The sequence below is a fragment of the Physeter macrocephalus genome, chromosome 19 (assembly GCF_002837175.3).
Source record: "Physeter macrocephalus isolate SW-GA chromosome 19, ASM283717v5, whole genome shotgun sequence".
NCBI lineage: Eukaryota > Metazoa > Chordata > Mammalia > Artiodactyla > Physeteridae > Physeter > Physeter macrocephalus.
The window spans coordinates 18542786-18556598 of record NC_041232.1 but is presented as its reverse complement, the minus strand read 5'-3'; the positions used below and the strand labels follow the sequence as shown (position 1 = coordinate 18556598).

The window sequence follows — 13813 nt, the reverse complement described above, 5'->3', positions numbered from 1 at the left end:
GGCCCGTTAAAACACAGACTGCTGCTCCCACCCCCAGAGTTTCTGATGCCGTGCGTCTGGGATCTGGGCTGAGAACCTGCTTTGCTTACAAATCCCCAGGTGAGGCCTGTGCTGCTGGTCTGGGGGCCACAGCTCTGAGAACCAGCTCTTACACCACAGCGGCTAGCGGAGGTGATGCTATGCCAAAAAGAATCAGCACCCGGCTTGTGATTTTCATCAGACAGTAATGGTGGCAGCTGGGAGGCATATTTTAATTCTTCAGGCCCACATCTGTCTCCTCCATTAAGCTGTGGCAATAGCGTTCATCTCTACTTCCACAGAAGCTTTGTTCAGAGCCTGGCACATCGTGGGGGCCCAGAGAAACGTTTACTGAATGAATGAATGAATGAAACACCGTGGGCACAATGCGGCCATGGAAGAAGTTCTCTTAAAACTCAAAAAAGGGGGGCTTCCCTGGTGGCGCAGTGGTTAAGAATCCTCCTGCCAAGGCTGGAGACACGGGTTCGAGCCCTGGTCCGGGAAGATCCCACATGCCGCGGAGCAACTAAGCCCGTGCACCACAACTACTGAGCCTGCGCTCTAGAGCCCGTGAGCCGCAACTACTGAGCCCACGAGCCACAACTACTGAAGCCCACGCACGCCTAGAGCCCGTGCTCTGCAACAAGAGAAGCCACCACAGCGAGAGGCCCGCGAACGGCAACGAAGAGTAGCCCCGGCTCGCCGCAGCTAGGGAAAGCCTATGCACAACAGTGAAGACCCAAGGCAGCCAAAAATAAATAAATAAATTAATAAATAAATTAATTAAAATGTTAAAAAAAGGTAGAACTGTCGAGGTTGAGTATCTATTCAACAGCTTGTTGTTTGAGTTGTAACTTTTTTTTTTGGCCGCGCACCACGCAGCTTGGAGGATGTCAGGTCCCCGACCAGGGATTGAACCCCGGCCCTCGGCAGTGAAAGCGCAGAGCGCTAACCACTGGACCGCCAGGGAGTTCCTGATTTATAACTCTTAAACGTTTACACACAGACCTACTAGAGCATGGACTTAAGGACATGGGGAGGGGGAAGGGTAAGCTGGGACGAAGTGAGAGAGTAGCAGGGACATATATGCACTACCAAATGTAAATTAGATAGCTAGTGGGAAGCAGCCGCATAGCACAGGGAGATCAGCTCCGTGCTCTGTGATGATGAGAGGGGTGGGATAGGGACGGTGGGAAGGAGGGAGACGCAAGAGGGAAGAGATGTGGGAACATATGTATATGTATAATGATTCACTTTGTTGTAAAGGAGGAACTAACACACTATTGTAAAACAGTTATACTCCAATAAAGATGTTAGAAAAAAAATAAATAAATAAATAAACGTTTGGGCAGTCGGCCGCTGGACCTCTGCTGGTCCCGCTGCCCAGGCCCCAAGACGTGAGGGAGGCCTGTCCCCGGAGGGCCGGGGTCCCCTGGCCCAGGACTGCCTTACTCCTGCCGCTGTCATTCTCCCCATAGGCCTCTGCGCTTGCGATCCTGTTGTCAGCCGCACGAAGCCACTGATGGCCTCAGAACTGTGTCTTATAATTAAGTTTTATAACCGCCCTGTTAAACGGAGAGGAACATGATACACTTGAACTGGGGCCATCCCTCGTCTTTATGAACGGGCTCCTGGTGCGGGTCGGTTTCTTCTGTGACGGTTTCACAGACTCGCAGGCTGGAAGGACTCTCCCTCCTCCTTCCACACACCTAGTGCTCTCCAGGCCGTCCCTGGCCCATGAGGAGGCAGCCTTTCCTCACAGCACCCTCTTCGCCTCACCACCCCTCCGTGTGGCCCCTCGCGGCGGCGCTTCGCGCTGACCTGCGGCAGGGAGGGCGGGAGTGCTGGGCAGCAGCTCCCAGGGCTGGAGACGCCTCTGCTGCTGGCGCATCGCTCCGCCACTCACGACTGCCCCGCTCTCCAGTAACCATCTGCACAACAGCTGCCTCCCGTCAGGTCCTGCCCGCTGCACGCCGACCCAGGAGAAGGCCAGCCCTCGGTGCTGGGCCGCAGCGCTCTCTCCCTGCTGTCTGCCGGCCGGGGGGAGGCTCAGACACGGCAACCCCGCCGTTCCCAGCGCCCTTACGGTGACCTCCGCCCAGCCCCTCACGGGGCCCAGGCTGCAAGCGCTTCCGGGGATGCTTCCCCGCCCCAGGTGAATGTTTTTAAAGGTTCTAAAATCCGAATGACAGATTTCCCCGGGGGCGCAGTGGTTAAGAAGCCGCCTGCCGATGCAGGGGACATGGGTTCGAGCCCTGGTCCGGGAAGATCCCACGTGCCGTGCAACGGCTACGCCCGCGAGCCACAACTACTGAAGCCCATGAGCCTAGAGCCCGTGCTCCGCAACAAGAGAGGCCACCGCAGTGGCTTCTCTTTTCTTTACTCCTCTAGAAAAAGGAGTGAAGTACTGATTATGCCACAACGTGGATGCACCTTGAACACAGTGAAAGAAGCCAGACACAAACGGTCGCACATCACATGATTCCATCTATATGAAATGTCCAGAAGAGGCAAATCCGGAGATGGGAAGTAGACTAGTGGATGCCAGGGGCTAAGGAGGGGGGAGGGGAAGTGACGGCTAATGGGTACAGGGTTTCTTTTTAGGGTGATAAACATGTTCTAGGATTCAGTAGTGGTGAGGGTTGCACAACTCTGTGAACATACTAAAAGCCGTCGAGACTCACTTTAAATAGGTGAATTGTATGATATGTGATATATCTCAATAAAGTTGATTAAAAGGAAGAAAAATAGGGAGTTCCCCGGTGGTCTAGTGGTTAGGATTCTGCATTTTCACTGCCATGGTCAGGGGAGATCCCGCAAGCCATGAGGCGTGGCCAAAAAATAATAATAATAATAACAGCAAAAGGAAGAAAAATAGGGACTTCCTTGGCGGTCCGGCGGTTAAGACTCTGCACTTCCAACGCAGGGGGTGCGGGTTTGATCCTCGGTCGGGGAACTAAGATCCCACGTGCTTCACGGCGAGGCCAGAAAAAGAAATATAATACAGAGGTGAAGCAATGGCAAAGGCAAGTAACAAAGCAAATAACATCAGTCTTTAAAAAAGTAATTTGCACCATGACTATGATCTATTCTTTTATCATCATAAAAACCAGTAAAGATGAATATGTGCTTGTTATAAAAAATGCAAACACTGGAGATGTAAAGAATAGAAGTAAAGTGCTCTATCATTCCCCATCCCTCAGCAACAGCCAGTGTTTGATGTCCTGACTTTTGTTTGCACTAAGATCAGCCAGCTGGGGTACAGACCGCGGCCCTGAGTGGCCGTGCGAGCTTCCTCTTCCCCCTAAGCCTCACTGTCCTGGTTGGCAAAGTGGAGATGATAAAAGCATCTGCTTGCTGTGAGGACCAAACGCCAGCGGGGCTGGCACGGTCCTTGGCTCTCAGCGAGTGCTCAAGCGAGAAGGGCTGGTCTGCTGTTGCTGCTGTCGGTGTTATTGATATTATCAGCTGCATTCTTTTTCGGTGGCCGCGCAGCATTTTAGTGGTTCCTTCTTTAGATGCTGTAAGTGTGGCAACAGCAGTGCTCCCTGGCGTAGGGTTCTCAGTGGAGCAGGAAGGCCTCCCGACGGCAGTGGGCCATTTCTCTCACTTTCAGGATGGAAACACCTCCGGATATTTATGCTTCAGAACAAATCCAACCCACTGAGGACCTTTCTTCAAAGTGCGAATTTCCAAATTCCCATGGGGTCTTCATCAGAGCAGAAACTGTGCCCATGACCGTTGGCTCAAATTTCTCTTCCTCGTATGGCGGGCGTCTGTGCCACTTGGCTACGCTCCCTCCATCCCAGCTGGGACCACGGTTTAGCCACAAAGATTAGCACACAAGGCTTGGGGAGGATTTGTTCGTTTACCTTTCGGGGTTTTGTTCTGAATACAAAAGCAATACAAGCTACCGCTTGTAGTTAAGAAAAATTAAATTCTACAAGAAATGTATGTATGAGCCTCCCCTCTCCCCGGCAATTTACAGCCGCGATGGTCTTCTAAGGAGAGTGGATGCGACTAAATGGGAAGTTTTTTCATTTGTAAACCCTAGAGATGGGCTTATACTGCAGATTTGGAAATAGAAGCTAAGAGCTGAACTGGCATGGCCAGCAGAGGGACAGGAGGGGTGCTCCTCAGGGAAGGAAGAGGGGGAGCAGAGCTCGGTGGGGGTCAAGACCAGCAAGGCAGCCCCCCTGGCGGGGGGTCATCGGGACTGGGAAGAAGGTCTAATGAGAAGTTTTAGGTAAACTGCTGTGGAATGTGGTTACGCATGGATCCTTCTGGTGATTCCCGGTTTTTCAGGGAAGTTGTCTTGCGTGGATGGGTTTTCTGTTTTTGTGGAGAAGGAGGAAGATGCTTAGCGTCACGTCTGGAACGACCTGGAGTGCGCACGCGCACACGGGGGAGCCCCGAGGCCAGGAGAGCGCGAGCCCCCAGGGCAGCCCCGAACTCCGACTGCAGGTGGGAACCAGGGCTGGGTTCCAGCTGGTACCCGAGGCCCCAGCTGACGGGGGTGATACGTAGAAAGTAGAGAGTAAAAGCTCTCACGGATCCCGTGCCTCAGAAGTCAGTGTCGTTAAGGGTTTGGAAGAAGTTCTTTCAGTTTTGCTAGGCATATATGAGATCTATATATTATTGTTAATGAAGTGAGGTCATGCTTTACGTACCGTTTTGCAACTTGCCTTTTGTCCTTTAACAACAAAACCAGCACATTCTTTCTGAGTCAAGAATCATAGGTCAGGGACTTCCCTGGTGATCCAGTGGTTAAGAATCCGCCTTCCAACACAGGGGACGTGGGTTCGATCCCTGGTCGGGGAACTAAGATCCCACATGCTACGGGACAGCCAAGTCCATGCGCCGCAACTACTGAGCCCACGCGCTCTGGAGCCCGCGGGCCACAGCTAGAGAGAAGCCCGCGCACCGCAACAAAGAGCCCGTGTGCTGCAGTTAAGACCCGACGCAGCCAAATAAATAAAATTAAAGAATAAAAAAAAGAAGCGAACAGAAAAAAAAGAATCATAGGTCAATTTCGCTGTTTAATAACTGCTAAGTGTAGGTGTGCCTTACTTGATTTACCCCATCTCCTATCAACGGACCTTAAGGTTGTTTTAATTTTTCACTATTATAAACTATCCTGCAGTACATCACTGTTACACTTGCCTGAGCTTTCCTGTAGGATATACTCCTAAAAGCAGAATTGCCGGGTCCAAAGGTAAGCACGTTTAAAAAGTTAAGTGATTATTTCCTCTCCAAACCCTCCTAAACAAGGCTAAAGCTGCTGAATATACCAATAGTTAGGGCTACTATTAATTACTCTGAGATCAAACAATAATGTCAGGGATTCTATCTTCCTTATTGTTTGTGCAGTCAAACATGACTGGTGAGCATATCATTCATTCGTTTACCCATCCGACCAAGATTTGCTGGGCCTCCACAATGTGAGCTCTTGCTGGGCACACACCTCTCTGCCAGGGTTGGCCTTGATTTACAGAACTAAGTGGTCGAACTGCTGTTAATTCATTGCAAAAACCTATCAAGAACCTATAACGCTCCGCAAGCTAAATAGAAATTTCATAGCCACAAGTGACCAGGGAACACACGTGACGCACAGGCCTGGCCCCAACACGATATTCCAAAGTCCCGGAGGGAAAAATATATCCATAGAGGTAGAAGGTGAAACTTTCTCGTATGTGAAATCAGCTATACAAACTGTGAAGAGCCCTAACTTAGGAACCCAAACTTAGGGTTTATAACATTATAAACATTGCAGATCTTTCTTTTAAAAAAAATGACGATTTGTAAGAGCAGCCCACCTCACCTCTTTGGCTGTGTTCTGCAGAAGATGGGAATGTTTAGGGATTCTTTGGGGAGGGTTACATTCTTGTATAATTTGGCTTCAATCTACCACACTGACTAGATTCAAATCCTCAAGGCAGTTAAAAAATGACGTAAGAAAAATATAAATAATGTAGAGCCTTGGGGGGCTGGCTTGAGTCTGCGTTTCTAAGTCTTTCAAGTAACGAAGTGTGAAAATACTCTTATCAGCGGCACATACTTCTTCATGCAACTTCTCGGGGGAGGGGGAACAGCTGCATCTTAATAGGAAATGTTTCATTAACCATGACGAAGCCCGGGTTTAAAAGTTTCAAAGCCCCGAAAACATTTTTATTAAAATCGCTATAAATCTGATGGAAACTAGAGGTCAAAAAGTTCTCCCCTCGGAGCTTCAGATATAAACTAATTCATCAGCGAACAGTGTTTGCACTCGGATGTGGCCACATCTGGATCAGGGGCCTTCAGAAAACATCTCCAAAGAGTAAATTTATTTTTTAAGTGGATTAAGAACCCTGGAGTCCAGGGGATTTATGAAGACACTGAGTGGGGCACTGAAACCCCTTTTTAGCGGCTGGCGGGGGGGGGGTGGCGACATAAGAGTCAGTGACAACCTTGCAATGACCATTTTAATGTGGGTAAAATAATATTCAATGTCACTTTATAACATTTGTTGCAGACTAACCTTTTTTTCTGGGTACTTTTTTTTTTTTTTTTTGGCCACGCTGCGTGGCTTGTGGGATCTTAGTTCCCCAACCAGGGATTGAACCCGGGCCCTTGGCAGTGAGAGCAGCGAGACCTAACCACTGGGCCGCCAGGGAAGTCCCTCTGGGTACTTTTTACTCATCAACAAGATTTCGATAGGTTGTCAAGCTTCATTATTTTGGGCCAATGATGGGACAACGGAGTGAGCCTTTGTTAATTACACTTCTCACTTCTAGAGGAAGCAGAAAAACCACAAGCCACTCTGTGCCACCCTCCTCCTTCAGCGATTCGTGTGGCAGGTGGGTGACAGTCACAAAGGATAAACACCCAGAATTCCCTTATCGACAAAGCAGGACTGCAGAGGACACATTTACGTGGGCCCAGGGTTTAAAATCAAGAATCCTGAATGAGAAGGCTGCCATCAGTTTGATGACTTTTGGCCATTTACATAAAGTCTCTTTACCATACAAATCAAGAAAATAAAAAACTGATTTTAGAGAGGGTATTGTAAACAAAGATCCACAGGGTCAGAGAGACATTCATCTAAAGGCCTTTTTTTTTTTTTTTTTTTGCGGTACGGGGGCCTCTCACTGCTGTGGCCTCTCCCGTTGCGGAGCACAGGCTCCGGACGCGCAGGCTCAGCGGCCATGGCTCACGGACCCAGCCGCTCCGCGGCACGTGGGATCTTCCAGGACCGAGGCACGAACCCGTGTCCCCTGCATCGGCAGGCGGACTCTCAACCACTGCGCCACCAGGGAAGCCCTAAAGGCCTTTTATAATCACACATCCAGAGATGAGGATAGGATGGATGGTGGAGGTAATAATACTGGATGGTGTTTTTTCAAACATTTAACATGTGCCCTGTACTGTACTAAACAGATACTCATTTAATCGTCACAATTATTCCCGGGGCTGGGTACTACTATTAGCCCCATTCTACAGATGAGGAAACTGAGGCTTAGAGAGGTTCAGAAACTTGACCAAGTCTCACAGCTGGCGAGTGGTTATAGTCAGGAGTCAAACCCAGAGCCACCCGACCCAGGAGCCTGTGCTCCCAGCTGCTACCCAGTGCTGCTTCCCTAGTAGGATGGCTTGGATCTGCAGCCATCAGAGAGAGGCTCCTGAGTGCTTACAGGAAATGTGAGACACATGGCCCATGATGGCATTTTGGTGAGTTTCATATGAATATGGTCCTTAGACACTGCAGGTAGCAACCGAGTCTGGGTGGCACTGTGGAGGAGGGCCTCTTCCCGGCTGGACTACCAGGTAAGGGGCAAAGTGGAAAATGCAGACTCCCAGGCCCCATACTTTGAGATTCTGATTGGCTAGATCTGGGATGGGGCCCAGGAATCTGATTTTTTAGTAAATGCTCCAGGTAATTCTGTTGCAGGTTTCCAGTTTGGGAAACAATGTTCTAAGGAACATGCTTTAGGAACACAGCTCTAGGGAACACTTTTATGTGGGTTGCACAAACTTTCCGGGTAGTTGCTTCTGTTTCTGACCATATACTTTTACAAAATGAACACTGGTCAAAAGACCTTTCGAGGAGCTTAAAGAATCCCTGACTTTTTTTTTTTTTTTTTTTTGGCCGCGTTGGGTCTTCGCTGCTGCGCGCGGGCTTTCTCTAGTTGCAGCGAGCGGGGGTTACTCTTCGTTGCGGTGCGCGGGCTTCTCATTGCTGTGGCTTCTCTCGTTGCAGAGCACGGGTTCTAGAGCGCGTGGCCTTCAGTAGTGGTGGCACGGGGGCTCAGTAGTTTTGGCTCGTGGGCTGTAGAGCGCAGGCTCAGTAGTCGTGGCGCACGGGCTTAGTTGCTCCGCGGCATGTGGGATCTTCCCGGACCAGGGCTCAAACCCGTGTCCCCTGCACTGGCAGGCGGATTCTTAACCACTGTGCCACCAGGGACGTCCCTCTGACGTTTTTAAGGTACTCGTTCAAGACTCAGCTGGGTTTATGGGCTCTGAAACCTCATTTCTCCAGACGCTACTTGGAGAATAAAAGTCACCTTCCAGTCATACTTGGAGCACCCAAAGAAAGGTGATTCTGGGGAGGCCACTGAAGCCAAGGGAAATGACTGGGACCACAGCTCACATCACTAAAACGTGCTCAGACACATAATGTGAACATTGAGTCTTAGCTGGGTTTCAGGAGTTATGTATGCTTGATGGTGAGCTGCAAAATGCTACGTTTCTGGAAAACTATTGGGCAACGGGCCTTAAAGTTCATATTCTCTGACCCAGTAATTCTATTTCTAGGACTCTGACCCAGGAAAATAATCAGAGAAGTATGCAAAAACCATACACAGAGATGTGCACCACAGCCACGTCTCTGACGGCCAAAATACTCCAGACAACCTATGTGTCTGCCAACTGGGGAATGGATCAACTGAGTATACAGCCTTTCGAAAGCATGTTGCCTAGAGCAAACCAAAAAGCTTCTGCACGGCAAAAGAAACGATCGACAAAATGAAAAAGCAACCTACAGAATGGGAGGAAATATTTGCAAACCACATATCTGATAAGGGGTTGATATCCAAAATACGTAAGGGACTCACAACCAATAGCAAAAAGCCAAATAACCCACTTAAAAAATGGGCAGAAGACCTGAATAGACATTTTTCTAAAGAAGATATTCAAATGATCAATAAGTACATGAAAAGGTGCTCACATCACTAACCATCAGGGAAATGCAAATCAAAACCACAATGAGCTATCACCTCACGCCTGTCAGAATGGCTTCTATCAAAAAAACAAGAGAAGACAAGTGTTCGCAGGGGTGTGGAGAAAAGGGAATTCTTGTGCATTGCTGGCAGGGATGGATAAAGAACATGTGGGTTGTGTTTGTGCGCATGATGGGATATTATTGGAATATTATTTAGCCATAAAAAAGAAGGAAATCCTGTCGTGTATGACAACATGGACGCAACCTGAGGGCACTGCTCTAAGTGGGACAAGTCAGACAGGGAAAGACAAATACTGTCCGATCTCACTTGCATGTGGAATCTTAAAAAAAACCCAAACTCACAGAAGCAGAAACAGATTGGTGGTCGCCAGGGGCAGGGGGTGGGGAGTGGGAGAAATGGGTGAAAAGTGGTCAAAGGGTACAGACTCCCAATTACAAGATAAACATGTCCTGGGGATGTAAGGTACAGCATGGGGACGCTAGTTAACAAAACAGTACCGTATATTTGAAAGTTGCTAACAGAGTAGATTTTTAAAGTTCTTGTCACACACAAACAATTGTAACTATGCAAGGGGATGGATGTGTTAACTAACCAGACCGTGGTAATAATTTTTTAATATATACATATATAAAATCACTATATTGAATATCTTAAATGCATACAATGTTATATGTCAATTATATCTTTATAAAGCCAGGGGTAAAAAGCATATTATCGAGGAATTTTCACCACATGCTCACAAAACAACAGTTACTGAGAATGTTGCGATACACGTATACATATACATACACATGTACTCTGTAAAGTGTTGATATATATACCTATATACACCATATAATGACAATTCTTTGTTTATCTATGTCTAAATATTAAACAATAGAAGGAAGTCCGCCAAAATGTTAATAATGATTACCTCTGAGTCATTTCTATTTTCTTCTTTACAGGTCTATTTTCTAAATCAGACAAAGTTTTAAAATTAAGCTATATCCTTTATAAATCAAGTTTTCAGAGAATTGTTAATGAAACGGGAAATGCGTATTACATAATATCAAGTGAAAATATAAGATAAAAATATATATTCAATATGGTACCCATTAGGTTTTTTAAATTATGTGTATATATATATATATGTATTATATATAAATCAATCGAGGAAGATACCAATAACTGTTGTCTCTGTGTACTGGGATTATAGGTAATTATTTTCTTCATTCCACTTGTGTATCTTTTCCAAACTTTCTACAATGAGCATGTGTTAGCATTTCAAGTAAGAGAACCCAATCAGTTGCATTTTAAGCCACAGTTTCCACGAGGACCATTTCCTCTGGTCCCTGGTGGGAGCCCCTTAGAGCTGGGGCGTGCTACGAGCGGCTGCGTCTCCTGAGCTCCGTCATTATAGGTAATTATTTTCTTCATTCCACTTGTGTATCTTTTCCAAACTTTCTACAATGAGCATGTGTTAGCATTTCAAGTAAGAGAACCCAATCAGTTGCATTTTAAGCCACAGTTTCCACGAGGACCATTTCCTCTGGTCCCTGGTGGGAGCCCCTTAGAGCTGGGGCGTGCTACGAGGTTCTGAGGAGCGGCTGCGTCTCCTGAGCTCCGTCCGCAGCCCGGGATGAGCACCCACCTCGCAGGAGCAGCCCATTCACGCAGGCCAGGGGAATGGCAACTACAGGGAAAGGACCGCAACAGCGAGCATTTACTGAGCTCTTGCTACGTAGCCTGCTCTGTGCCAAGTGCTGCGCGGGCATCAACTCTTTGAACTGGATGAGGCTGGTCCTCATGCAGCTAGGGGCCTTCTGTCTAGTTCCAAAGCCCACGCTCTTACCAACATCAAACTCTGGTAAGGAATCCGCCTTACAGGAATATCTTTATGGCAAGTCTGTTTCTAAGCAGTGCATCTGCTATGCCCAGGACCTCCTTTCTGATCCATTTATGTAAGAATAGTGTTAAATTTTTACTTTGACCTATAATGATTGTTCCCTGAGGTCGTTTTTATAAATAACACATCCCACGGCTGTTCTTGTTTTCATCCTACCTACCTCCTCTTCCGATGGGTAAAAGCCAATTGCTCTCATGACAAAAGGAAGCTCGGACAGGCAGATGTGTTCCGACACCTTTCTGGTCTCCGTTGTATCAATACCTTGACTACGGAGCTGAGAATAGTAAAAATAGTCTTCCAGCTCCTGTGTGGAAATAAAGTGGAAACACAACATGCATTTTTGGCTTAAGTCTGAAGCAGCCATTTAGACTTCAAGGACATTTTCTAGAAAGTACATTTTAAGCTCAGTGGGGAAAACAGCTTTGGCAAAAAGCAAGAAGGTTAACCGCGGGCACATCTGTTTTACAGACTTAACTAGATGTTACCAGGAAGTGTTTACTCTGAGGACAATTACCCTGTAGAATTTTCCTTCCCTGCCACCAGACACCAGACCATAGAATGGGGTCAGGTCTTCGCCCCCAAGAGAAACTGCTGCCTCCAGGGCACTAGAACAATAAGAGAAACATCGTTATTAGCCAGCAGTCAGTCAGGAACGCAATGCACCGCAAGGCTGCCCAGCTGTGGACCTCCGAAGGGTATTGCAGCGAGGATACGATTAGGGTCTCTGTAAACTTGTTACGCAAATTCCCTCCAAAATGAAGCTGCAGATGGAAAATTCAATTTCAAGTGTGGAACCCGGTGGTACAGGGCACCCGCCTTAATGACGATGATATTCTCTCGTGGATGAAAGGGCAGACGCCTGGCAATTAGTCTGCAATCTCTGGGGGGAGGGAGGGAGGGAGGGAGGGTGGTGAGTCCACAGTCCCCCGAGCCAAGCGGCCCTCCTGTAACTTTAGATCTGCATGTGACCACAGCCAGAAGAATGGGACGTGGCACAGGTGGATGGCCGTCGCTAATTGCTTCCATAAAAACTCTGGAGGCCGCAAGGGACCCACGCCAGTCAGATAAAAATAACGCTCTGCTCTCTAACACAGGGTCAGATTTTTCCAAAAATAGGCCCTTTAAGTGGTAAGAAAACCTACTTTTTGCATGAGGCTGACTTTGCCTCACACAAAATGCTAATAATAATATGAAAACATCTTAATAATCCACTAACTGGATTTCTGCTAATCAGACCATTAGCCTCTTTGTAGGGTTATTAAGACACACTTTGTGCAGATCATGGTGGGGAAGTGGTTATGTATACAGAAGCTGGAGCCAAAGGGACATGCCTGTGAGCCCTGGCTCTGCCACTTGCAAGCAGTGTGATCATGGGCAAGCGACTTAACCACTCAGGGCCTCAGCTTCCTATTCTGTAAAATGGAAATAATTACAGGGTCTGCCTCAGGGGACTGTTGTGAAAATTAAAGTGAACGCACAGAAAGGATTCCACGTGAAGCCCTTTATTTTTCTCCTGTGATGAATCTCTGTTGAGGTGTGGGGTTGATGTGAATCCCTGCCCCAGCACATTACTCCATTGCTTGGGCAGATCAAGGAACCCCTTGGAGCTAGTTTCCACATCTGTACAGCGGGGATACCAACAGTGCCTACGTCACAGGATGGCTGCGAGGACGCATCAGACAACACATGGAAAGCACTCGGCCCAGGGCCCGGCTCAGGACTACCACCACCGTTGACTGAGCGTTGAGACGCACCTACAGCTCTCCTGCAAGAGTCAGCCACAAAACAGCCCTCGGTCCTCTTGCCACAGCCCCGCACAAGCCCCGCCCAAGCAGGCTGCGTGAGGTCCATGAAGCTGGTGTACTCTCCAGGTGGGCCTGGGGTCCAGGTGGGTCTGAGGACCGTCTTCAGTAGGGCCCGGTGTTCACCCGGCTCTTGGCTCTGATATTATCCATCGAGGCAGGTGTCCCGCTGAGAGGGCTCCGGCTCTGTGGCCTCCAGGCCAGGCCCAGGCCCAATCCCAACAGGCTCTGAGGGCAGTGAGGCCACTATTGGCCATTTGATTCCGAAGCAGGGCCAGGTAAAGGCCCAAGTGACATGGAGGAGCCTGTCACCACCAGGAAGGCCCCAGGGGACAGGCTCACAGAGCCCTGGATTCTCTGGGAACAGCCCTCTAGCAGTCAGGACTACACCATGGCCCCTGCTTCCTGGCCACCGTCGGCTCAGCTGACCCGAGAGCCAGAGGGACAGGGCTGGGCTTGTCCCACCAGAGCTGGGGCAAGAGACTCCCTCTCTCTGGTGTGAAATCTGGCCACTGTCAGTGGCCGAGTTCCCACTGAGTGACGAAATCCAGCTCTGAGAGAGTGACGGCAACAGCAGAGGCGAGCGGAGAGCAAACGCTGAGGGTGGGCTGGCCTGCTCTCCCCGCAGTGCGGTGACCCGAGACCCCAGGACCCGCTCGTAACTTCCCCTTTCTGCCTAAGTTGGGTTCTAATGCTTGCCACAAAAAAAGAGGTCATTGGGGCACAAGATGGAGGTACATTTATTGAAAACCTACTGTGTGTGTGCCCAGAAATATACTCAGTGCTTTTGGGAATGAGCTAAAGCCCAGGAAACAGTGAGCACTGCAACCAGCATATAGCAAGAGCTCAGTCAACGCTCCCCAGGGGAGAAGGGGGAGGGGAGGGAG

At 48.6% G+C, this 13813-nt stretch overlaps 1 protein-coding gene across 1 annotated transcript in view; it reads right to left on the bottom strand.

Moving 5' to 3' along the window:
- Window positions 1-10835: 10835 nt before the first annotated feature.
- CFAP251 (cilia and flagella associated protein 251) overlaps window positions 10836-13813 on the bottom strand; it is a 49023-nt gene continuing 46045 nt past the window's right edge. Inside the window, exons 17-19 of the mRNA XM_028480707.1 lie at window positions 11639-11729; window positions 11285-11428; window positions 10836-10911 (exon numbers count right to left, since the gene is read on the bottom strand). Of these exons, the coding sequence (XP_028336508.1) occupies window positions 10888-10911; window positions 11285-11428; window positions 11639-11729 (259 nt within the window). The 3' untranslated portion in view covers window positions 10836-10887. The remainder of the gene's footprint in view (window positions 10912-11284; window positions 11429-11638; window positions 11730-13813) is intronic.